This window comes from Podarcis bocagei (assembly GCF_964188305.1).
Source record: "Podarcis bocagei genome assembly, chromosome: 11".
NCBI lineage: Eukaryota > Metazoa > Chordata > Lepidosauria > Squamata > Lacertidae > Podarcis > Podarcis bocagei.
Genome location: NC_138136.1, coordinates 34782651 through 34808677, shown reverse-complemented (window position 1 = coordinate 34808677; position 26027 = coordinate 34782651). Strand labels below are relative to the sequence as shown.

The following is a 26027-nucleotide window of genomic DNA, read 5'->3' as shown; positions in this document are numbered from 1 at the left end:
TATAGGACTTCTGAATAAACATGCCTACGATTGCACTTCAGATTTATATGTTCACCTCATCAAAAGCACACAAAAAGCCTGAACCCATTTTCTTTCTTTATGTACATTTATTCTTTAATAAACCTACTATTGAGGCTATTCGTTTTATTTGTGTACACCGAGATCTTTCCCCCGTCTTTGAATTGCCTTGTATATTTTCCCTGCCTTTATTCTTCTGGCTAGGGCTGTTAAAATGCTTCTAGATATGGGCATCTTACTCCCCAAAGGCAAGGCTCTACGTTTTGGAACATTGTGTTTGTTTTGATCGCATTCCACCCATCGAGTTATAAATTACACCCTACGAAATCCATCATAAAGATATAATACTTGAGGAATTTCTTTTGGTTTAGTGATATTTATTTTTCCAACCATTTTGTTTGAGAGAAAATGAGATGGCTATCTGCCGTTTCCTTATTTTTTTTGCAGGAAAGCTAAAGGGCTGTTGACTTCCTCTCCCCTCCCTTCCTTCCTTCTTTCTGAAGGTACAGAACTCATCTGAGAGAAGAAAATGAAAAAAAAACAACCAACAACCCCAGAACGAAGTGATTGTTCCTGTTCTCTTTCTTAAGTCATTTGAAACACTGTCCCTCCTTATTTTCTAAATCAACCACAGTTCCCTACTCAAGAAGCGACAGAGGCTGCCCATTAGGAAGCAGGTAGAGAACTTGGGCCACCAGAGCAGTGTCAGCAGCTGGTAAGTTAAACTTCCCAATGCACTGAAGGTAACAATGTGAAACTTTAATAAATTCAGGAGATATCACAGGAAAATGCTGCTTTGGGCTGGATTACGCTCCAGTTTTACATTTTCTGAAGCAAGCCATCAGAGATCTAAGAGACAGGAAGATGGATAATTTCAGCAGAAAGGGAACTGTTAAAAGTTTCTCGGTGTATTTTAACATTGCCAGATTCTCTTATTTTAAAGGATTATTCCTATCCCCCAGCCACATAAAACAGAATGAGCATCTTGATTACAGAATGCTATCACCAGAGTTGAAAGGATCTGTCAATTTCAGTTCTTCTCTCAGTTTCTCAGTTTCCCTGTCTTAAATTCAGTTCTCTACATTTGAAGCAAGTTGTGTTTTTTAAAAAAAATAAAAAAAGAATTCTCATTAAAATTCATCTGCATTTTAGTGTGGATTTCTCCTAACAGACATATTTTTATATGCAGTTTTTACTATTGCACACTTTTTTTACAACATTTTTTCTAATATAATGGATTTTTACATGCTATTTTCACTAAGAGCTTCATTTTTATGCACACTTACCCCTAATACGGGCATTTATGTAAATACCGGCTGGTTGGAGAAATGCATCACAATGTTCGGATAAGTGCGAATTTTGAAGGATAGCTGTGTTTTGGTTCACATAATTATTATTTTTAATGTGAATTTGATACATTTGGCTTGAAATGGAAACTTAATTGAATTTCTCCTCTATCACTAGTTACATCTGCATTCTTTATAAGGGATTGCTTGCCCCCATAGCAGCACCAGTGTCCTTTAGTGCTGCAAACATCTGTTCTAGAAAAATCTAAATCATATAACTGTTTCACTGCTCTGAAACCACAAGTTGTTGTTCTTGTTGTTCTTGCTTTGTTGTGCCCCAAATAGTGGGAAAGTAGAAACGTTTTGGAGGCATGGAATTTAATTCCCTAGTTCCTTTTGGGAGTCTAGTAGTAGGTAGTTGTTACACAGGCTCAGGAACTGGCTTGTTATATTTTGGTTATAGTAGAAACCTAACCATGGGTCAAGTGTGTATGTGTGCATTGTGAATATATCTAGAATGAGCAGGGGTAGGGTTGCCTGGCCTAGAATTGTAGTATGCCTTGATTCACCTGCTCACAAATCTGGGAATTAATGATGATGATAATAATAATAATAATAATAATAATAATAATAATAATAATAATAATAATAATAATAATACCCCACCCATCTGGCTGGGTTTCCCCAGCCACTCTGGGTGGCTTTCAACGGAGCATTAAAAACAGAATAAAATTTCAAACATTAAAAACTTTCCTAAACAGGGCTGCCTTCAGATGTCTTCTAAAAGTTAGATAGTTGTTTATTTCTTTGATATCTGATGGGAGCGCACCTGCTCTTTTCCTGTGGCTGACGCGTGAAGAACTGAATGGTTTTTTGATCCCTACTACTTCTGTGATAAAGCAGAGGATATAATATGGGAACAATATTTCACATTTCACATGTTAATTCTTCACATCTCATGTGTCTTCACTCTTGAGAGTGTACCATACCAGTGAACCTGCTGAACTGCATAGTAAGCAGGGATTTTTGGAACTCTGTTATGTACAAAAACAATTGCAAGCGGTTGTGTTTGTCTTTTAAAAAAGGCAATATATTGATCAATGGTAATATTTCTCTCAAGGAAATTAGAGTTTTAAGGCTGCATTCCATTAACCTAGCAGTAAACCCTATTCAACTCAACAGGACTCAATCCTATAATGTATAGGATTGCATTATAAAGGCTTCAAGTCATGATTTTGTAGGCTCAGTCATTAATTGTGCCATACCAGGATCTTGTAAGAGGTACTTTTCAGCTACCGATTACATAGTAAGAAGCTGAGGGGTGACTTAATAGAAAAGGCTGAATTTATGGGAGATGATGCAATGAAGGTGTTTAAAATATGAGTATGACTTGTTCATATGATACACAAACTCCAGGTAAGGGGCCTGTTGTAGGATAGAGCTGTGTTTTCATTACGGCTGTAATCCTATATACACTCACTGTGGAGCGCACCCCACTGAACTCAGCAGGACACTTACAAATAAACATGCATAGGGTGGTTCTATATGTTTGGCATAGCTGTCAAGTGTCCCTTATTTGAAGGGACAGTCCCTTATTCCAGCGCCATGTCCCGCTGCTGTCCCTTATTGATGGATGTCCCTTAAATGATGTCCCTTAAATTTCAAAGGAAGCAGCTCCTCTCCCTCCCTCCCTGCCGGCCAGGGAGGAGGGAGGCTCCAACTGTGTTGCTTCGCTGTGTTGCTCACCTAATAAGAAGTCTAAGAACGACTGGGGGTGGAGCTTGCATGCCTTGTGTGTGGCTAGTTAATGCAAGCTGAGGGGGTTTTCGAATTCTGGACGCCATTTTGTTGCACGTGCTGCTGCAAACTTTGCAGTGCAAAGCCAGGCCGGGGAGCTATCTTAAGTTGAGGCTGCATAGGCCTTGTGGTGCATGTGATTCAGATTCTATTCAGTTGAACCTCTGGTTACAAAGTTGGTTGGACAGTGTTCTCGAAGCTACCAGCATGAGTTTGACCAGACTGCAGGAGGACAGGAAGACTGGAGTGCCTGGAACAGGTGAGGCTGCAGGTCCCTTATTTTGGCTGCTGGTCCCTTATTTTCAAGGTTGCTGGTCCCTTATTTTCAAATCTGCAAGTTGACAGCTATGGATCTAGCACTGAGTCTTCTCTTAATGTAAGGATGTGATGTTGTTCAAAGCTAACCAGACTATGATGATGAATACAGCCATCCTCAATCCAGTGCTTTCCAGATGTTTCCAGCTATGCCTTTCCCCAGATTCAGCTAGCACAGTTGTGCTGCCTGGGACTGATGGGAGTTGTGGTCCAAAACACATTACCTGATATATTAGATAACATCATTAGATTTTACCAAAACAGCTATACTGCTAAAGGGAGACTCACCCCTCTGCACTGATTGTATGGGAAGTTCAGCAGCCCTTAAAGCTCCGCCATTTTACAGTCTTAGATCAATGCCTTCTTATTTGACTTGGGGCTCTTTTGCATCTCCATTTTTTGAGGCAGTTGGGTCATGAAACTGTAAGCCTCCTTGAATGCTTTAAAAAGTGGGAAAATCTCTCGGGGGCTTAGCTCCAATGCTGTGACTCACAAGCCCATCACTGCTTTTGTGTCAATAACATTGGAATACTATAGAAAGCTTCCGTATAATGAAGCTTGGTCCGTCTAACTACAGTGATGTCTACACTCGTCTTGGTCCGTCTAACTTCAGTGATGTCTACACTCACTGGTAGTAGCCCTTCAGAGTTTCAGAAGAGGGTCTTTCTCAGCCCTACCTGGAGTTGTCAGAGGCTGAACCCCTAGAACCTTCTGCATGGAAAGTAGATTGTCTACCACTGAGCTACAGCCCTGCATCCCCAAAGTGGAAGCCATTTCCCAAAGGGAGCAGCTGTGCCACAAAAGGACATGGTTAGTGTGGTCTGTCAAGCACAGGGCAGTGGTGGTAAGGGAGCAGAGGCCTATCCTATCCCCTTGCAGAGAATTCTGTGAATTTGTTTTCCTCATAGCGAACACCGGGGCTCAAAGCAAACAGCTTAAGAACATAATAATGTCCCGATCAAAGGCCTGTCTAGTCCAGCATTTTGTGGCCAACCAGATGCTTATGGGAATCCCCCAAGCAGGACATGAACACAATAGTGCTCTCATGTTTGTGACTGATATTTAGAAGCATATCACATAATGGCATAATAGTTTTCTGGCTAAGAATTTCCATGTCAGTGCCTTTCCTCGTGAAGAATTGGGTCAGTGTTGCGCTGGAGTAGAGCAAGTAATTACCTCTGCCTTGTAGTTAAGGTTTCTGGTATAAACCAGGAAAGGGAAACAGATCATAGAATCGTAGAATTGTAGAGTTGGAAAGGACCCCAAGTATTATCTAGATTCTAGAACAATCCCCTTGAGATGTTGGTTCCTATCAGCCCCAGCCTCAATGGCCTGTGGTAAGGGAGGTTGGGAGGAGCTGTGGCAAGGGATGGGACCTACATCTGAAGGGCCACCGGTGCCCCATTTCTGGTATAAATGATTCCATGCTGGATCAGATCAAAGGTCCATATAGTCTGTTTCTCACTGCAGCCAAGCAGACAGGATTGGTGTGTGTGCGTGCTTGCAGATTGGGTATTTTTTTATGGGGGGGAGGGATCAGTGACCCACATAAGTACAAGTGTTTTTGTAGTGTCACATGAAATTGTCAGGGGGGGAAATGCCAGTCCCCATTTAATTTTTATTTATTTATTTAACAGAAGCTGTACACCACTTAATCATAAATAATGCAAGTGATTTACATAAAATATAAAATATACATTAAAACTATTGATAAAAAGCCGGAAGTTAAGAACAGGTTGACCTAATGAAAAATTTCAAAATTCAGACATACCCTTTCTGGGGAAATCCTGATAATTAAAAAATAATAATGAAATGAAATACACTGTTGCTAGTGACCTGTTTACAGTATGAAAGCCCCATCTGGAAACACCCTGAGAGTCACAGAACTAGTGTCAAAGATCTTTGGTTTACCTTCTGAGTAATCTGCTGGCATTTAACAGGGTTTTTTTTGTGTGTGAATTCATTTTAAAGGTACATAAGACTACTTGGTTTAGTTGGTTGGTTAATGGGCTTATTTGTTCCTTCTAGTAAAAAAGGAGGAAACGTGAGAGGGAGAAAAGCAACAATAACATATTGCATATCATTGCTTCGTTATGGATACTGGAATATATATATATATATATATATATATATATATATATATATATATATATATGCAGGTTTTGGTGTCTTCGGGTGTCTTCCCGTGTAAGAGTTGGGGTGTCTAGGCGACGTTTCGACGAGGTCTCACTCGTCATCTTCAGGCTGGTGCTTTCGGCTTCTTGTTACTGGAACAGAGCAGGATCTCAGTGTTTGAGTTCCTATAAATACTGTTGAGGGGGTGTGGTGTATAGCCTCCAACGTTCTGGGCAGAGAGGAAGTTCCCAGGTTAGTGTGTCTTTTCTTCTTTTGTTCATTAATTACTTGAGGGATATCTTGAGTGATTTCTTGAGTGATATTCTGAGTACCACTTAGGAGGGTCATTAGGTGTGGATTAGTTGCTAAAGCTTTCGTGTCTTGACCTCTTGACCTTGTGAAGAGTTTTTTCTGAGAAGATGGCTGTACTGCACTTAGTTGTGCTCTGGCTTGGCTTCGTGTATAGGGGCGAGCTGTGGTTTTGTGCCCTGTGCCAGCCAGATCTGTGTAGGGATTGCAGGGGGGTGCAGCATCCGGAGGTGCCACTATGGTTTGGCTACTGGATGGTGTCTGTACTTTATCTGTGGAGAGGGTCTGGGTTTGGGTCTGGTGTGGTTGATTTATCTCCACAGATAAAGTACAGACACCATCCAGTAGCCAAACCATAGTGGCACCTCCGGATGCTGCACCCCCCTGCAATCCCTACACAGATCTGGCTGGCACAGGGCACAAAACCACAGCTCGCCCCTATACACGAAGCCAAGCCAGAGCACAACTAAGTGCAGTACAGCCATCTTCTCAGAAAAACTCTTCACAAGCTCAAGAGGTCAAGACACGAAAGCTTTAGCAACTAATCCACACCTAATGACCCTCCTAAGTGGTACTCAGAATATCACTCAAGAAATCACTCAAGATATCCCTCAAGTAATTAAGGAACAAAAGAAGAAAAGGCACACTAACCTGGGAACTCCCTCTCTGCCCAGAACGTTGGAGGCTATACACCACACCCCCTCAACAGTATTTATAGGAACTCAAACACTGAGATCCTGCTCTGTTCTAGCAACAAGAAGCCGAAAGCACCAGCCTGAAGATGACGAGTGAGACCTCGTCGAAACGTCGCCTAGACACCCCAACTCTTACACGGGAAGACACCCGAAGACACCAAAACCTGCATATATATATATATATATATAGAGAGAGAGAGAGAGAGAGAGAGAGAGAGGGGGGGGGGGCAGAGGGAGAAAGAGAGAGAGAGAGTTTTCCAAAATGTGTAGCCCCAGTTACTTTAGAGATTATACCGGTGTTGTGTTTTATGAGACAATGTGTTCTTGCTGTTCTTGTTATATTGCATTTAATATTCAAAATGTTTAATATTTTAAAAATATTTTTATATTAAATGATTTATTAAATATTTCACATTAGCTTGTAGATTCTTGCAGAGATTGTGAATATTTCATTCCAAATAAAAAATAAAAAATAAAATCTTCTGAAACTGGAGTGGAAGATTTAGTGCCAAATAAAATCAGAGTAGCTGTTCTTTGAGGGGAAACAGCCATGTAGATGTCCGTGCAGAATATGGACAGTTTCTAGGCAGATCGTTCATTTCCTGATTTAAAACATTTACACCCCAACACTGCACCTGTAAGGACCCAACAATATAAAACAAGGAATTAAAGTAAAAAGAAATCCACAATAAAATGATAAACAGTAAAGAACGAATAGCAAGGAATAAAAGTAGAAAACCTAAAACCATGCTGAATAGCAAAAAGGGACAGAAACGTTGCACAATGGGCCTGGAAGGCTTTCTAAAGATCTGTTGTCTCAACTTGTTGCTTAATTCATACCAGTTTTCAAATGGATTTAGTGTTTGAAAGGTTCAGGGACTGCCTAATGCTTTATATACTTGGTTGATCACTCAGGTCTTGCGGGGAGTCCCTATTAGTGATGCGGGTGGCGCTGTGGTCTAAACCACAGAGCCTAAGGCTTGCCAGTCAGAAGGTTGGCAGTTTGAATCCCCGCAACGGGGTGAGCTCCCATTGCTCGGTCCCTGCTCCTGCCAACCTAGCAGTTCGAAAGCACGTCAAAGTGCAAGTGGATAAATAGGTACTGCTCTGGCAGGAAGGTAAACGGCGTTTCCGTGCGCTGCTCTGGTTCGCCAGAAGCGGCTTAGTCATGCTGGCCACATGACCCAGAAGCTGTACGCCGGCTCCCTCAGCCAATAAAGGGAGATGAGCACCGCAACCCCAGTCGGCTACGACTGGACCTAACGGTTAGGGGTCCCTTTACTTTTAGGCTCAGATGTTCATATCCACCAGGAGCTGTGCATTCAATATTGTTTAAAAAAATTAGTTTAATTAGAGATTTTCCTGTGTCACAAAACAAGCAAACAGGGAAAAGTACATATAGCACCTTCATTTTTTATTTATAGAGTCTTTTTCACAGTTGGTTTACATTTTATATGAGACACTATCATTCTAGATCGCATTCAGTTGGGGGGAGAGAGAGAGGGAGTGACAGAGAGGGTAATGTTCTTTGGTTCTATAGCATAGCGTTTGTGTAGAATATTTTGGCATCCTTTACTTTCCACCTTGCCCTTCGAGATGAACCACAAACACCTTTGTGTGACTAAATTGTTGCTGGAAGGAGCCAAAAAACCCTGGCCCATGCACACTTGGTCTGGAATGGTGAATGCTTCCTAAATTGTACTGCACTGTGTGATTGTTTCGGATGAACGTGATTGCTGCCTTGCTGAAGTCATCCTGAGTCTTTCTTACTTGTGTTCTTCAACAACCCTTAAAAGGGTTGTCACGTCTTCAGTTCCACTTTAGTAATGTGGATGGGAACTGAATGAAGATAGGAAGTGGTTCTTGTTGGGAAAATGCCTCATTCTGTAGTCCAAATCCGCACCTGAAGGTAATTTCCAATAGAGAAGTGAGATGTCAGCCAGCCTTTCCTTGTGCACATCTGCGTGTGTGTACTTTACTGCTATTTCCAACTCATTCAAGGTCATGGGCATCTTGAGCAGCTTTCTACTGGCTTCCAGTTCCAACACCATTAATCAAAACAGTTAAAGAAATGCAAACTTTAAAGCAATGCTCCTTTGGTGCCACCCTGAGCCCATTTGGGTAGAACAGAAGGGTTAGAAATGTAACAAACGAACAAAAAAACTGCTATGTGAGCAGCTCACCACAGCACTGCTTCTTTTGCTGCTGTTCACTGTCCGGACTGGGATGAGTCACCAATTGGGAACCAAAAGCCCAAAGAACAAGTTGAGAACAAAGCCAGGAGGCAGGACTGAGGGACAAGCCTAAAGGCCAAGCAAGGATATAGCAACATTACAATTCAGGTTTGCTGACCTCTCCCCTCAACTGACTTAATTTGTTTATGTAGATGAAGGATGTATGCATATCTATTACTGTTCTTGAAACCCTTTCCATTGGAAAGGTTTTGTATTTATGAAAATCATTTTTTCTTTGAGGAATACTGCCTTTCTTTATCACATTTTCTTTCTCCCCTTAAAAAAGTACCCTTTAAGAGCACAACAGACTACATCAGTGTTCTTCAGCCTTGCATTCTAAGTTCATTGTTGGACTAGAACTCCACCCATCCCCAGATTGTGTAACCAATGGGAAGGGATGGTGGGAATTGTAGTACAACATTTGGACTCAAAGTTGAAGAACACTGAACTAGACAATGGCATAACTTGTGTGGTGTCCTTCAGATGTTGTTGAATTCCAACTCCCATTAACCCTTGGCTGTGTTGGCTGGGCATAAAGAGAGTTGTCATTCAACATCTGGAGGTCACCACATTTAAGTCCCACTGTCTAGATATCCTAAACTCATTTACCTGAGAGTAAGCCTTGCTAAACACAGAAGGGCTTACTTCTTAGCAACATAAAAAAAATAATAATTGTACTGATTGTGTTCAGTATGATTCAGTATTGTGTTCACTATTATGTACTCCCATATAGATTTTTGGGAGGGGGCATTGAGTGACTGAGAAAGTTGTGGACCCTGTAGACTTATGCCTCCTTTAAATCCACTCCAACACATTCCTGATCCACCCTCAACACAACGTCATGCGCTGTTCTCCCAAAGGAGCCCACAGGGCAATGCAAGTTAGTTGTTTCAGCACTAAGGAGAGCTCCTAGTGAGAAACTTGTTCCAACAAGTGAACTTAAGTCTTTTGAGCGTCTGCCTCCAGTCCAACTCTGTTCCCTTTTAGAGGTCTAGAGTTTTTTAAAGAGCCAGCCCTCTGACCAGAAGGTAGGCAGTTCTCCTAAGCTCCATGGTCTGCAGCCCGGTGTGCTCTTTGTGCTGTTGGACTGGTGAGGTACTGTGAGAGGCACAGGCGAAGGCACCCCTGAAGGTCCTGGCTCTAATTCTGAAGGCCCTGGTGCTTTGGGATGTGGCTCAGTGGGCTCCTTCCTGCCAGTTTCTGGTTCGGTGGTCCCATAAGTTTTAGGCTTGGGGCCAGAAACATGGTCTGTCTCCTAGTGGGTGACCCTGTAGACTCTGTCTCAGTATCCTGGTCACTGCTTGTTTCTGGGGTCATGACACATTCTGCCCCTTTGTCTTTAGCAGTGTTGGAACTCTGACATCAGTAAGGTCAAGGCTGCAGAGGTTTCCATGGTGGTAGGAAGTAGTCTTGGATATCCCTTTCTGATGTCAGGCCATCCTCAGAGAGGGAGACCTGAAACACCCAATGGATGGAAGGAGGGAGAAGTGCTGACCAGAGAAGAATGGCAGATTAAACTGATGGAGTATGCAGAGATGGCGAGACTGACGGGAAAGATCAGAAACCAGGAAGATCAAGTATTTCTAAAAGACTGGAATAAATATTTAACATATTTAAAAGACCACTGTAAACAGTTAAAATCATTGTCAGGGATACAATGACACTTGTAATGTGAAATGAACTATGGTAACTATGGAAATATAACAGATAGATAATGGTAAAAGATGCAGAATATATACATATATATAACCCATGGAGGGGGAGAGGGAGGTCCGAAGGTTTGAAATAACCTTTTATTTTAATGTTTTGAAATGGTTAAAGTTAAAATGTATAAAATTATGTAAAACCAATAAAACAAATTATAAAAAAGAAAAGAAATGAAACACCCAAAGGCCCCTGGGATACCCTTTCAAGGGTCATAGGATTTGCAGCCTTAGCAAATTTTATATTGATATCATTGATTTCACCAATACAAAAGACAACATTTGAATGTCAAATGCTGGTTTCAAACTTCAAATGGTTGCATTTTTACACCAACATTTGGACACTCAGCAACTTATGAAATATAAAACCTTTCAGTCCAGCTCTGCTATAGACCCGAATAGACCAGTTCTTATTATATTTGACCTGTTTTGTGGGCATCATGGGAACATCAAACTGTAAGACCATTGACAACTAAATTGCTAACTAATTGTTATTTTAAGGTTGAAATTATTAGTTTGATATTAACTGAGAGCTTTGTTTTAAACTGAAAAGTGGGCTGCAAATACCTTAAATAAGAAATTATGAAATTTGTCTAATCTCCAAACTTTTAAACTGGGAATACTCATGATTTTAAAAGGTGAAATACTCCAATTGACTATAATTGCAGGCTTAAAGCCAAGTCTACCCACTTAAGTGCTTTGTGAATTAGAATTCTTTGGGACAGAATATGCATCGCTAAATACACAGTCAACATCTTTTATGAAGGATGTCCCAGATGTGATGTGCAGATATCCTTGACACCTATATTTAAAAATTGATTTCTGTAATGTTCCTGTATGCAGACTTTATTTCTGGAAGAACTTGATGTGCTTGATCTTGTGTCATTCAGAAAGCTTTTCCTAATGTGATAACAACTCCTAAGGCATTTTGTGAAACTATTTGAGATGAGCTATAAAATTATTCTGATTAAGCTGTGCTTCCCTTTGCTTCATGAGAAAGATATGCTAAAGTTGCCTTCGCCTCTGCACTTGGTTCAGGGGGGCTTAAAATCTCCATGGAAATGTCAGCAATAGAAGGAGGATACAGAGAACAGAGGCAGGAGGGGGTTGAGTCACGGCTTCAGAATTAATTCCCTGTAGGCTGAATATGTGAATGGCAGATGTGTTATACTCCAAGTGGCATTTTACATATGACCAGAATGGCAACAAACAGAGGAGAGATTCTCAACCTGTGTGGCAAAGACTAAGAAACAAACGAGATCAACAGGAACTCCTGTGCTTCAAATGGCAGTGGGGCAGAAGAGGGGTGGAGGAGAAATTCAATTCAGGTTGCATTAAACTCAAACTTTCCTAAATTTCATTTCCCAAAACAATATGCAAACTGAAACACAGTGTTTGGGACTTTTTACTTTAGAGGGAAGGCGAGTAAGATTATAAAATTTTGCGTGGCATAGGGAACATAAAAAGTAGAGACATCACCTTGCCAACAAAGGTCCGTATAGTAAAAGCTATGGTTTTCCCAGTAGTGATGTATGGAAGTGAGAGCTGGACCATAAAGAAGGCTGATCGCCGAAGAATTGATGCTTTTGAATTATGGTGCTGGAGGAGACTCTTGAGAGTCCCATGGACTGCAAGAAGATCAAACCTCTGCATTCTTAAGGAAATCAACCCTGAGTGCTCACTGGAAGGACAGATCCTGAAGCTCAGGCTCCAGTACTTTGGCCACCTCATGAGAAGAGAAGACTCCCTGGAAAAGACCCTGATGTTGGGAGAGATTGAGGGCACAAGAAGAAGGGGACGACAGACGACGAGATGGTTGGATAGTGTTCTTGAAGCTACCAGCATGAGTTTGACCAAACTGTGGGAGGCAGTGGAAGACAGGAGTGCCTGGCATGCTCTGGTCCATGGGGTCACGAAGAGTCGGACACGACTAAATGACTAAACAACAACATAGGGAACATGGACACAGAAAATGCATCTCTCACAACACTAGACCTCATGAACTTCCAAGGAAGCTGAATGTTGGGTCAGATTCGGGACAGATAAAAGAAAGTACTTCTTTATGCAGTGTATAGTTAAACTATTGGTCCCACAGGAGGCAATGATGGTCACCAACTTGGATGGAAACCACACGAGAAGAGCATGCTTTGTGCTCAGGCCCCACTTGTAGATTTCCCTCAAACACCTGGCTGGCCATTGTGAGAAAAGAACGTCAGACTAGATGGGCCACAGGCCTCACCCAGCAGGGCTCTTCTGATGTTCTTACAGTTCAAAATTCACACTTCTCTGAATTTTGCAATGCCTTTTTCCAGCCAAGCAACATGCACAAACAGACATGACTGTGCACAGAAACGCATAGTGAAAAATGGCATGATTAAGGGAACACACACACAGTAAGAGAAATTGTTTTTCCATGTATACATGGACAAAATTGCATACCAGAATGTGTATATGAGGCAAAATTGCGCACAAAAATGTATATTGTGGTTCGAGGACCCGATTCCCCCCCCCCAAAGTGGAATGAATACACAAGGCCATGTGATATAAGGTTAATGGGCAAGAAAAGGCCACAACTTTATTGATTACAGCAAGTGAAAAGGTATTGGCTTAGGCATTGGATTACATCATCTGACTCCACCCCCTCAGAGAGGGGTGAGTCTGAAACAAGGGGGGTTTATTCACCAGTAGGTGGAGCCTGTTGATGCTAATCCAACTATAGGCTCACCCCTGATGTCACCGAGGGTCGTGCCATGGCCTCCCGCCAAGCAGGCATCGGACAGAACACACGACCGCCAGATTCCTTTAATGGAATACCCAAAAATTGAAGGCATAGGCGATGGCCACACCTAGCCCTTCGACACCACAACACATTATTCCAATGCCTAACCAACCCACCAATACCACAAAAGTTGTGATGATTGCTATGAGGTAGGCGAAAAAACCAAAAAGCCTAATGCCAAATGGAAAAATTCCTACCAGCCCCCCCCCCCCCGGACAACCAGAGCGACCAACCTAAGGTCCATAGCAAGGCCAAGGGAAACTAAGCCCTGAGCTCAAAGGGAGTGGAGGGTGGGTGAATCGCGATGGGATGACGAAGAGTGAGGCTGAGGAGGGGCTGGCGCCGCCGTATTAAGGCTGCTATACACACCCACTCGGAGGCACCTGATTGGGTGCCTGCCGATGGGCATGGGCGCCAGCCAGGTAAGTGGGAGGCAGGGGGCTAACGCCCCCTGCTAGAGGCGGGGCTCGGGCTCCCACCCACAACCACTCCCCTCTCTTCAGGAGGAGAGTCTTTAGAAATTCACACTAAAATGCTGGTGAATTTTCACGAGGACTTAACAACAACAAAAACCACCCACTGATGTGAAAATGTGGCGAGTCAAAATAGGAAAGGGGAACAGGAGCTAATGTGACCATATAAATTGTTAATTCAAATATATACCAGACTGCTAACCACAACACAAAAGTCTTAAGGAAAGCTGGCCAGATGTTCTCGCATTTCTCTTCTTTGTGGTCACGCTGATACTTTGCCAGTTCAAGGAAGGACAGGGAGTGCAAATCATTAATCCGTTGTTGTATGGGAGGCAATGACTTCTGCTTCCAGTGTTGAAGCACTATGCATTTTGGCTGACCTAAAGCACCCATTACCTAGTTCATGACCCAGCAGTACATTTCAATTTATTTGCAGAACTTGATAAGTAGTCATGCAAACTTGCTTTAAATAATAATACTACTAATAATAATAATAATAATGCAACACAGATTTACAAAATCCCTTGCATTTATTTCACTGCTCTCCCCCTGCCATGTTGTAATTTTGAATTAAAAGCAGTATGTAAATAGCAATAAATAAACAGTTAACACCAATCAGTTCCAATCAAATACGCAGATGACTTCAGGACTGGGGAACCTACAGCCCTCCGTAAGGGTTACTTATTTCATTTTTAAAAATGTTTATATCTATTGTGTGCCTTTAGTTGTATGTGTTATAATTTATGCTTTGAGCCATCTTGGGTCCTGCACTGGCGAAAAGGCGGGATAAAAATAAAATAAATAAATAAGTTGTTAGACTCCAACTCCCATCAGCCACAGCCAGAAACGCCAATGATCTGGGGTGATGGGGGTTGTAGTCCAGTAATGTCTGGTAGGCTGCAGATTAACCACCCCTAGATTAATTGGACTGCTGATCTGTGGCTACACAAAAGACACTTAGGGTCAAATTAAGGTAAAGGTAAAGGCAAAGGGACCCCTGACCATTAGGTCCAGTCGTGACCGACTCTGGGGTTGCGGCGCTCATCTCGCTTTATTGGCCGAGGGAACTGGCGTACAGCTTCCGGGTCATGTGACCAGCATGACTAAGCCGCTTCTGGTGAACCAGAGCAGCGCACGGAAATGCCGTTTACCTTCCCGCTGGAGCGGTACCTATTTATCTACTTGCACTTTGACGTGCTTTTGAACTGCTAGGTTGGCAGGAGCAGGGAATGAGCAACGGGAGCTCACCCCGTCACGGGGATTCGAACCGCCAACCTTCTGATCAGCAAGCCCTAGGCTCTGTGGTTTAACCCACAGCGCCACCCGCGTCCCCAGGGCCAAATTAGGTATTGCCAAAGACTTCTTTGTCTTTTCAGAGGGCTTCCACCCTCCCCAAAAATTCTATATGTCCCTGATTTGGACTGATTATACCTTTGCCTCCCATGCTGATTTTCTGCTGGAGATTACACATCCCCCAAACTGCTCTTACGATGTAAGAGAAAACATACAGGTATTAATATGGGAGTCTGTGTCTTTTAAACTCTGAAATTAACGGCTGTTTCATGGGGGCCATTTACACCAAGGAACTGATGTGGGGCTAAAGGCAAAACCCCTCTCTTTTTGCACTGTACCACTGACCCCCATCACTTTGCCCTTCTGCAACAAAATCTCACAACTCCTCTTTCCTTTCGAGTTTGGCCCTCAGTAGCCATTTCACTTTGTCAGAGACTTGCTTTGCCTGTGACATCCTTTTTCAGTGCACTGTGGGAGTGTTGCTATCTTGAGAATAGGCCAGAGCCTAGTAGCAAAGCACATGCTTGGCATGCAGAAAATACCACGTTCATTCTTTGGCCTTTCCAGTTAAAGGAAGGAGCTGATGCTGAGAAGGACTCAGGGGAGTTGCTGTCACCAGAGATAGGATTGGGCAAAATGATGACCCCCTTCTGTACAAGGCAGCCTCATCTGTGGATGCTATCAGAAGCAAATCGACTTTTCTTGTAATTTTATATCTCTGTAGGAAAAGATTGTTTCTCCTCCCGCAAGCCTGGCTCTTCCCTCTGTGGGAAATAAGAGCCTATAATTTAAAAATCCTGGGTTATCTGCGCACCTCCCACACACAGCGAGTTCAGCTACTTTTTCATCTAATCATCTGTACCATGAAAGTAGAGCCGACTCTCTAACTTTGTTCAGTTCTATAATAGATGTTGGTGCTGGTTTAAAGTTGCTCGTGTACAGCAAAGAGAAAGCAAATTCCTATCCATGGGCGATGGGGATTTGATAAGATAACAAGAACCTAAGACAAACCTGTTGGATCAGCCCAATGACCCATATAGTCTAGCATCCTGTTCTCACAGTGGCCAACCAGCTGCTGTTGGGAAGCCTGAGAGCAGGACATTATCGCAAGAGCGCTCTCCTCTCCTGTGGTTAATGGCAACTGGTATTCAGAGCCATGATGCCACTGACAGTGGACAAGGAACAGAGAAATCCTGGCTAGAAGCCACCAATAGCCTTGTCCTCTATGAATTGGTCCAATTCTCTTTTAAAGCCACCCAAGCTGGTTGCAATCGCTGCAGGTACCGGCTCCCGGTGGAGTACATGGTCAGGTTTAAGGTGCTGGTTTTGACCTTATAAGCCCTATGCGGCCTAGGACCCATGTACCTACAGGATCGCCTCTTCTGGTATGCCCCGCGGAGGACCTTAAGGTCCACAAGTAACAACACTTTGGAGATCCTGAGCCTCAAGGAGGTTAGATTGGTTTCAACTAGGGCCAGGGCCTTTTCAGCACTGGCCCCGACGTGGTGGAACGCTCTGTCACAAGGGACTAGGGCCCCGTGGGACTTGACAAGTTTCCGCAGGGCCTGCAAGACAGAGCTGTTCCGCCTGGCCTTTGGTTTGGACTCGGTCTGACACTTATGTTTCCCTCCCCTTACGGTCTTGATTTATCAGCTACTTTAAAATAAGGCTGCATTTTAAATTGCATTTTAACCTGTATTTTAAATTGCCCCCCCCTTTCCCCAATTTTGTTTTTACTGTGTTTTTATTGGTGTTAGCTGCCCTGAGCCTGGCTCTGGCCGGGGAAGGTGGGGTATAAATAAAATTTATTATTATTATTGATCTACTACCAAGGGGTTATGTGCACAACCTGGATGCACTGGGGCTAGAGATGGGGAGAAATTCAGTTCACATTGCAATGCAGGGTCTGCAAGCCTTGACCAGGGCTGAGGCTGGGGTTGACAAAATGGAGGTCCTTGCCAACAGAGGTCTGACGTCTTCTTAAAACTGTATTGTTCAGATAAGTCCCCCCCCCAAAAAAACCCCTGTGATTCTTTGACAAGCAGTTTCTACAGATGAATTTTATGTGTTTATTATCTTTGTTGCAACACTGTGCTTTTCGTCTGCATACCACTTTGGGATATTTGGTATGAAAGCACACTTTATCATAGAATCATAGAATCATAGAGTTGGAAGAGACCACAAGGGCCATCGAATCCAACCCCCTGCCAAGCAGGAAACACCATCAGAGCACTCCTGACATATGGTTGTCAAGCCTCTGCTTAAAGACCTCCAAAATAGGAGACTCCACCACACTCCTTGGCAGCAAATTCCACTGTCAAACAGCTCTTACTGTCAGGAAGTTCTTCCTAATGTTTAGGTGGAATCTTCTTTCTTGTAGTTTGGATCCATTGCTCCGTGTCCGCTTCTCTGGAGCAGCAGAAAACAACCTTTCTCCCTCCTCTATATGACATCCTTTTATATATTTGAACATGGCTATCATATCACCCCTTAACCTCCTCTTCTCCAGGCTAAACATGCCCAGCTCCCTTAGCCGTTCCTCATAAGGCATCGTTTCCAGGCCTTTGACCATTTTGGTTGCCCTCCTCTGGACACGTTCCAGTTTGTTCCAGTTTGTCCTTCTTGAATTGTGGTGCCCAGAACTGGACACAGTACTCCAGGTGAGGTCTGACCGGAGCAGAATACAGTGGCACTATTACTTCCCTTGATCTAGATGCTATACTCCTATTGATGCAGCCCAGAATTGCATTGGCTTTTTTAGCTGCCGCGTCACACTGTTGGCTCATGTCAAGTTTGTGGTCAACCAAGACTCCTAGATCCTTTTCACATGTACTGCTTTCAAGCCAGGTGTCACCCATCTTGTATATGTGCCTCTCATTTTTTTTGCCCATGTGCAATACTTTACATTTCTCCCTGTCAAAGTTCATCTTGTTTGTTTTAGCCCAGTTCTCTAATCTGTCAAGGTCGTTTTGAAGTGTGATCCTGTCGTCTGGGGTGTTAGCCACCCCTCCCAGTTTGGTGTCATCTGCAAATTTGATCAGGATGCCCTTGAGTCCATCATCCAAGTCGTTGATAAAGATGTTGAATAAGACCGGGCCCAAGACAGAACCCTGTGGCACCCCACTAGTCACTCTTCTCCAGGGTTCGGTCAGTCAGCCAGTTACAAATCCACTGAGTGGTAGCATAGTCAAGACCGCATTTTACCAGCTTCTTTACAAGAATATCATGGGGCACCTTGTCGAATGCCTTGCTGAAATCAAGGTAGGCTACATCCACTGCGTTCCCTTCATCTACCAGGCTTGTAATTCTGTCAAAAAACGAGATCAGGTTAGTCTGACATGACTTATTTTTCAGAAATCCATGCTGACTATTGGTGATCACAGCATTCCTTTTTAGGTGCTCACAGACTGTTTGCTTAATGATCTGCTCCAGAATCTTCCCTGGTATTGATGTCAGACTGACTGGGCGGTAATTATTTGGGTCCTCTCTTTTCCCCTTTTTGAAAATAGGGACAACATTTGCCCTCCTCCAGTCTGCCGGGACTTCGCCTGTTCTCCAGGAATTCTCAAAGATGACTGCCAGTGGTTCTGAGATCACATCTGCCAGTTCTTTTAATACTCTTGGATGCAGTTCATCTGGCCCTGGAGACTTGAATACATCTAAACTAGCCAAGTATTATTGTACTATCTCCTTAGTTATTCTGGGCTGTGTTTCCTCTGCTGAATCATTTGCTCCAAATTCTTCAGGTCGGGCATTGTTTTCTTTATCGGAGAAGACTGAGGCAAAGAAGGCATTGAGGAGTTCAGCCCTTTCTGTGTCCCCTGTTTGCATTTCAATATTTTAAATATATATATATATATATATATATATATATATATGTGTGTGTGTGTGTGTGTGTGTGTGTGTGTGTGTGTGTGTAAATGACGCAAACGTACCTTCTCCGCTCTCCCCGGAAGAACACCTGAACTAAAATACTGCAGCTATCCTTCAAAGCTTGTACTCCTCTGAATTTTGTGGTGCAGGCCCTCCAACAGAGGGTCATAAAAAGAGGAGTAGCTGGTAGAGATGAGAGGTGGTGCTCGGCTGCCCCCCAACCCTGGGCACTGATGTAATTGAGGCTATGCCACCAAGGAGAGGGAGAGGGGTGAAGCAATGGGGAAGTTTGCATGGTGTGAATGAATCTGTGGAACCAGCCTGGTGCTCCCACCAAAACATCTGCAGTGTGGTGAACCTCCCTACCTTGCCCTTCTCTTTCTCGGAGTAAGACACAGCAATGCCGGTACTGGGAGGTCAGGAAAGCGCTGCTGCCCTCGTTGCTGGCTACTTCTGTACAAAAATGCATATTTGGGGAGGGGGCAGCAGGGGAAGACTACAGATAAATGGCTTGCCAAAATGTCTGTTTTGGGAAAAATTGCACACAAAGATGTGAGCCTTGGGAGAAAAGTGCACTAAAATGCTGCAAATTTATGTGGAGAACTGAACTTAAATGTGGAAAAACAACCAGAGAGAACCCAAAACTGACCTATTAATCTGTCCCTAATTGGGACCTAGAGGTTTTCATGTAGGAGCAGAAGTCTATACCAAGGTCCTTCGTTCACTGGCCTTACAGAGACGCTGATTTAATCAGGTGAAAGTCTAATTTCCGCAGGTGAAATTTGTCCATTTTACGTTTTGCTTGGTCTCCACTTCCAAGTTTATTTTAATCTGAAAGAGTATATTTCTGTGTGGTTCCCAGGATTCTGCTCAGTGACCTTATGATATTGGCATGTTGCCAAATATAACCTCACAGTGACGTTCCGGTCTCTCTAGGGCAGCCGGGTTCTAACCATTCTGCAGCTCTGGGGAGTTAGAACCTCGACATAGCATGGTGGCTTTGAAAGACTAAAGCAATGGGAATGAATAAAAATAAGACTTCAGATGCTTTTTGTATGAACAATGTATTGGGCATGCCGCTGATGTCATATAGGTGCTCATTTTGAGCTGACAGGTTTGTCCTGTGTAAAATATAGAAGGGCATTGTTGGCAAATGATGACATTGGCAATTAAGCAGGTGAAAGAACCCCCTGATATGAATGGCTTTTTTCGGTCCTGCAATATTTCTCCTCAAGTAGAAATGGAGACAAAGTTCGCATCCACGTGTGTCACAGAGACCAATACAACTACCGTACCTCCCTTAGAAATTGTTAGCGTAGATATAGTGAGCATTTCAGAAACTTGGTCAGATTGTGAGAATCAATGGGATACAGTCGTTCCTAGATATAAACTTACAGAAAGGAGGTTGCACTGGCAATGCTGCTGCTCAGTATGCCAAAAATTAACAATGTAGTTCTAAGCACGTTTGCTCCAACATAATTTCCACTGAACTATTGGTATTAGATAGGCACCATCGTTGCCTTCTTTTCAATACTGCTAAAAACTATTTTGTTTAGGCAAGGCTACATAGACATGCAAAGTGCAAGTAGATTAATAGGTACCGCTCCAGTGGGAAGGTAAATGGCATTTCCGTTCGCTGCTCTGGTTTCGCCAGAAGTGGCTTAGCCATGCTGGCCACATGACCCAGAAGTTGTACGCTGGCTCCCTCGGCCAATAAAGCAAGATGAGCACTGCAACCCCAGAGTCGGCCACAACTGGACCTAATGGTCAGGGGTCCCTTTACCTTTTTACACAGACATGCAGTTTTATTGTGTCCAATTTGTTTTTCAAATATGTTGATTTTTAGCTATATTTTGATAATTTTATTGTTTAAAGTATGTTTATATTGCTATTCTTTAAAAAAAATACCATTTTTTGTAAATTGCTTAGAGGTTATTATTATTATTATTATTAAGTGGTATATAATATATCTTGTTAGAGAAATAGATTTTAAAAATGTGCTAATTAGGGCTTATACTAGTATAGTAAGGATTGTAGGATTGTGCTGCACATCACATAACTTTTTGTACGTAGAAATAGCAGACCAAAAAAAGCTGATGCAGAGATGGGAAAAAAGGAATGTGGGGGGACTGAAAACTGAAAATGAATGACTTCAGTCATCCTAATGTTGATTAGATAAATGTATAGCCAGATGAAGACGAAGATACAAAGGGAAAAACTCTAGTACTTTGTAGTAGTAAACTGCATCGAATATAAGAGATCTACTTCTGAATAACCACTTTAGGCCTGAATGTCACTGACACTTGGGAGGATGCTATACTTGTTTTAATATTTAGCCGTGTCCAGAATTTGGTTAAAGGTGTCAGTGTTAGCAAACCGCTTTGGGAAAGTGACCACAACACTTTCAATTTCAATATATATGAATGAGCGGGAAATTGTCTAGAAAATTCAACACTATCTTTTCCTTTTTTTACCTAGGGTTGCCATATTTCAAAAAGTAAAAACTGGGAGCTTTTTAAAGGAAATGTTGAGCTGTTTTTAGGGAAACCGGAAAGTTGTTGAGCTTCTTTTAGACAAACCCCAAATTTATTGAGCCTTTGGGTGTCGAATCCACCTTTGAAATCCCAGTAATGTCCAGGAAAATCTGGACATATGGCAGCCCTATTTTACCAAGAAGAGGAAATTTCATAGCAGTGAGGGGATTTCTCAAAAAGAAGTTGGAAAGTATTAGAGGAGTGTCAAATTCTTTCAGGAATCTTGGAGGTTGTTTAAAACCATTATAATAATGACTCAGAGAAAACATATGTCATAGATCAGAAAAGTATGAATATGTTTAAGAGGGTGCTGGTGTGGTTAAGTAACAGTGTGAAAAGAGTCATGAAAGGGAATAATTTTTGCTTTTAAAAGTGAATTTCTTGCCCAAATGAGAAAAATACAGTAAACATAAGTGGTTGATAAGCCAAACAAAAAGGGAATCAGCCTCATTCCCAGAGAATTAAAGGGTAGCCAATATAGTCAGGATTAATACCATAAAGAAAAAAAGTGGGCCAGTAAAACTGCAAGCCAAATAACTGAGCAGCTAGAACAGCTTCCTTAAGACTAAAGCATCAGAGACTTTAGTTTGGAAAAAAGAGGATGAAGGCCAAGAAGGGGGTGGAAGGCATGATAAAAGCTCATGTTATAAATGGTATCAATGAAATTGAGAGACAACATTCCCACTCTATACAGTGGTACCTTGGGTTACTTACGCTTCAGGTTACAGACTCCGCTAACCCAGAAATATTTCCTCGGGTTAAGAACTTTGCTTGAGGATGAGAACAGAAATCGTGTTCCGGCAGCGCGGCGGCAGCAGGAGGCCCCATTAGCTAAAGTGGTGCTTTAGGTTAAGAACAGTGTCATGTCAGGTTAAGAACGGACCTCCAGAACGAATTAAGTACTTAACCTGAGGTACCACTGTACTGCTAGAACCAGTCTCCGGGGATTATGGGAGCTGTAGTCTAAAACACATACAGTATATAATAATCATGAAACCACAGAATGATCAAAATAATTTGGTGCCCATGACTAAGAAAGCCTTGCTCTCCAGGGTCTGTGAAGCAAGGTCTCTATCAAAGATCTCCGAGCCAAACTAGACATGGCATTAATTGTGTGGATGCAGATAACATGCACTTTGAAAAATGTAAATAGCAGGCGCAGGTAAAGCTGAGAAGCTTTGTGGTGACAGAGTTTGGGGAGGGAGAGTTTCACCTTTCTGCCCTTACCAGAGTGTTGTTGTGAGTGTGCATGCGTGGCCTGTGATGAGTGCAGTGCCTATATGACAATTTTGGCCGCCGCCACCACTGCTGGGATGTGGCCCTGGAGGGTTGGCCACAACCTTGCAAGTGGACCTGAGGAAGAAAAAGGCTAGCACCCCCCACCCCCACCCTGATATATAGGGTGGAATGTCTGAGAAGGGAACGTGTAGCACTCATTTGCATTTCACAGTCCAACAAAAAAACAAACAGCCACTGTAGCATTGTGCCTTATGTCTTTCTTCAAAACCTTTTTACAAGTATGGGGGGGGGGGGAGAGAAACAAGAGAGCACACCGTGTCCTGAGACAATTTTATTATTGCTTCCGTCTTTGCACCATAAAACAGTAACAGAACGTCGAGCATAAAACGACTGTCACAACTATAACACAGTTTAAAGGATGATTGTTCTCTATCTATTCCTTAGACACAAATGCCTCCTGGAGCCTGTGCAGATGCATTTAAAGCAGATTTGGCACAAAGGAGATGAATTAATGTAAGTACAAATCCTGCAGTATTGATTCTTATGCTAAATGCACATTTCTTCAATGGACATTGTACATTAGGGCAAAGAGCTAATGCACACTCCAGGCTTGATTTAAATTGCTGGACAGAGAACAGCAGAACCCAGACATTGAAGGACATATCAGATGGCTTCAAATCAGGGCACTGCGGGTGTTGATTCAGCACCAGCAAGACTGCCTTCTGGGACCAGGCAGAATCAGGTCACAGACACATAGAAAGCTGCCTTATACCGAGTCCATCAGGCTAAGTATTGTATATAATGAGTGTCAGCAGCTCTCCAGAATCCTAGAGAGGGCTCTTTCCTAGCCCTACCTGACAATGCTAGGGATTGAACCCAGGACCTTCTGCATACAAAGTGTGAGCTCTACCACAGAGCTGCAAACTTACAGTGAGTGTAGCAGTCTTCCAGGGTGCTTTATTCCTCCTTCTGCTATCATGGCCAACCAAACTGCCTATTTTCCTGGGATTCCAGCCAGTTAGAATTTTAAGGTCTGGCTGGACCGTTGTCGTCTTGGTTCATGGGCAGAACAGGAAGAAAAAGGTCAGAAAACTCCCCCCCCCTTAGTGCAGATGTGTACTGGACTGGATATGGGTGCTGCTCAATGCTTGAAAGGAATACATTTGTGCATGTTCAGGGCTCTCTAGAGCGAACTTCCAGCATTCAAATTGGAACTCTGGGGCTTCTACTTGAACACCAAAAGGCACCAATCATTAAAGTTAAATATGATGTAACGAACGAGAACAAGAGTGAATTTTAAAACGTTTACTTTTTATTTAAAGGAAGCTAGAGTATGCAAGAGGAATTAAAAGTGATGAAGAAAGAGGAAGCTCCCTGCAATATGGATGGCATACAAACCCTTCCCTTTCCCCACTGCTTGGACCCTGTTGTGAAGTCAGACGTAGCTTCACCCCTCAATGAAGAATTCAGAGCACAGCTTGCCCAGTTTGGATATGGCCCTTCCCCTGCAGAACTGCAGAACTTCCAGGGCTCCTTAGAAGGGGGATCTCGCAAGCGTAAAAGCATGCCCACGAAAATGCCCTCTGCCGTCTCACCAGGAGAGCCCACCTCCCCCTCTCACAGGTCTGAAGACATCCCCACTGCAGGTTCTCCTGACCTCCCTGTAATATTCCAGCACCACCACACACAGCCAAACTACAACGCCCACATGATTGACCTGTGCAACATTGGCTTTCAGTTCTACAGAACTCTGGAACACTTTGGAGCACAGCCTATCAAGGAAGAACCCATCAAGCCTAATGTGCTCTGGCCTGGACCTGCCCCATTTCTGCAGGTGCCCTATCCGTACTACCCTAAAGTTCACCCTTCTATGATGTTTCCATTTCTTATGCCCCCAGATTTTCATTTCAGGAGCCCTTTCCCACTGAAAAGGCCTCCGGAGCCTCCCTTCTCCCGGAGGACGGAGTTAGGGGAACAAGCTGAAAGTAAACAGAAGGTGGAGAGGGTGGATGTCAACATTCAGATCGATGACAGCTATTACGTCGATGTGGGAGGGGAACAAAAGCGCTGGCAGTGTCCCATGTGCGACAAGTCCTACACGTCCAAATACAACCTGGTCACCCACATTCTGGGGCATAGCGGCATCAAGCCGCATGCTTGCTCTCGCTGCGGCAAGCTTTTCAAGCAGCTGAGCCACTTGCACACCCACATGCTCACCCACCAGGGCACCCGGCCTCACAAATGCCAAGTGTGCCACAAGGCCTTCACCCAAACCAGCCACCTGAAGAGACACATGATGCAGCACAGCGACGTCAAGCCTTACAGCTGCAGGATCTGCGGGAGAGGTTTTGCCTACCCCAGCGAGCTGAAAGCCCATGAGTCCAAGCATGAGAGCGGCCGGGAGAATATTTGCATTGAGTGCGGCCTTGACTTCCCGACCTTGGCTCAGCTGAAGAGGCACCTGACCACCCATCGAGGCCCTATACAGTACAGCTGCACGGAGTGTGAGAAGACCTTCCAGTACCCAAGCCAGCTGCAGAATCACATGATGAAGCACAAGGACATCCGCCCGTACATCTGCACCGAATGCGGCATGGAGTTTGTTCAGCCCCATCACCTCAAGCAGCACTCCTTGACTCATAAGGTAAGTGTGCTGGTCCCGGGGAGGGGGGGGTTACCGTGTGGCGTGGTCTGAGTCCGGTCCTGGGTCGAGGGTCTGGAGGCTGTCCGACAAGGGTGAAGCGGGGTCCAAGGCAAGAAGCCGGGCGTGGTCAGGAACTCCAGAAGAGCAGGTCAGGGTGCTGGCAGGAACAGGTTTCCAACGATGTTTCTCCCCCAACCTGGGACTGGGCTGACTGGCCTTTATCTCCTCTGAGGCCTATGGCAGTCTCGGCCCACAGGTGACTCGCCTCCCCTGGCCTTAAGGCGAGCACTCCTCCTGAGAGAACTTAGTTCCCTCCGCCTCTCTGCCCTGAGCCTCTGCAGCTCAGGAGAAGCATGGAGGATTACTGGACCCAGAGGCAACCCCACCTTCCCCTGACAGGGCTGGTAGAGGAGCGCCTGTAGGCAATGGGTCCTCGATCACCTCCGGAGCCAGAGCGGATTCAGCTGGTGTCTGCTCCTGAGGATCTATCACAGGTGGGGGGCCCTTCAGATTCAAGCCCCTGCCCCGGCCCTGGAAGCGGGGACTCCTGTGCAGGCTGGGATTCCTCCGGTTCAGCCTCTGAATCAGATTCCCAGGCCATCACAGTAAGTCAGTGTCAGTGATTCCTGTTGCAGATATTAATATTGTGCAGCTTGAAGTGGCCAGATGCCTTAAAAATGGGTCAGTACAAGTTACTTGTTGTTTACTGTTGTAACAATT

At 43.8% G+C, this 26027-nt stretch overlaps 1 protein-coding gene and 1 long non-coding RNA gene across 3 annotated transcripts in view; one reads left to right on the top strand and one right to left on the bottom strand.

Moving 5' to 3' along the window:
* The first annotated feature begins 574 nt into the window (after window positions 1-574).
* The window catches only part of ZNF366 (zinc finger protein 366), a 38995-nt gene continuing 13542 nt past the window's right edge, over window positions 575-26027 (top strand). The window contains exons 1-3 of one of the 2 annotated variants that reach the window (XM_081212490.1): window positions 575-733; window positions 23108-23176; window positions 23986-25307. In XM_081212490.1, coding sequence (XP_081068616.1) covers window positions 23997-25307 — 1311 coding nt within the window. In that variant the 5' untranslated portion in view covers window positions 575-733; window positions 23108-23176; window positions 23986-23996. Of the gene's footprint in view, window positions 734-10220; window positions 10347-23107; window positions 23177-23985; window positions 25308-26027 lie in introns of those variants that run through there. The other variant, XM_081212491.1, reaches the window with a different exon arrangement.
* LOC308597076 lies at window positions 7929-10090 on the bottom strand. Its single transcript, XR_014012820.1, has 2 exons — window positions 9792-10090; window positions 7929-8438 (listed from the first exon to the last, which is right to left on the bottom strand). It is a non-coding gene; the product is annotated as an uncharacterized lncRNA (long non-coding RNA).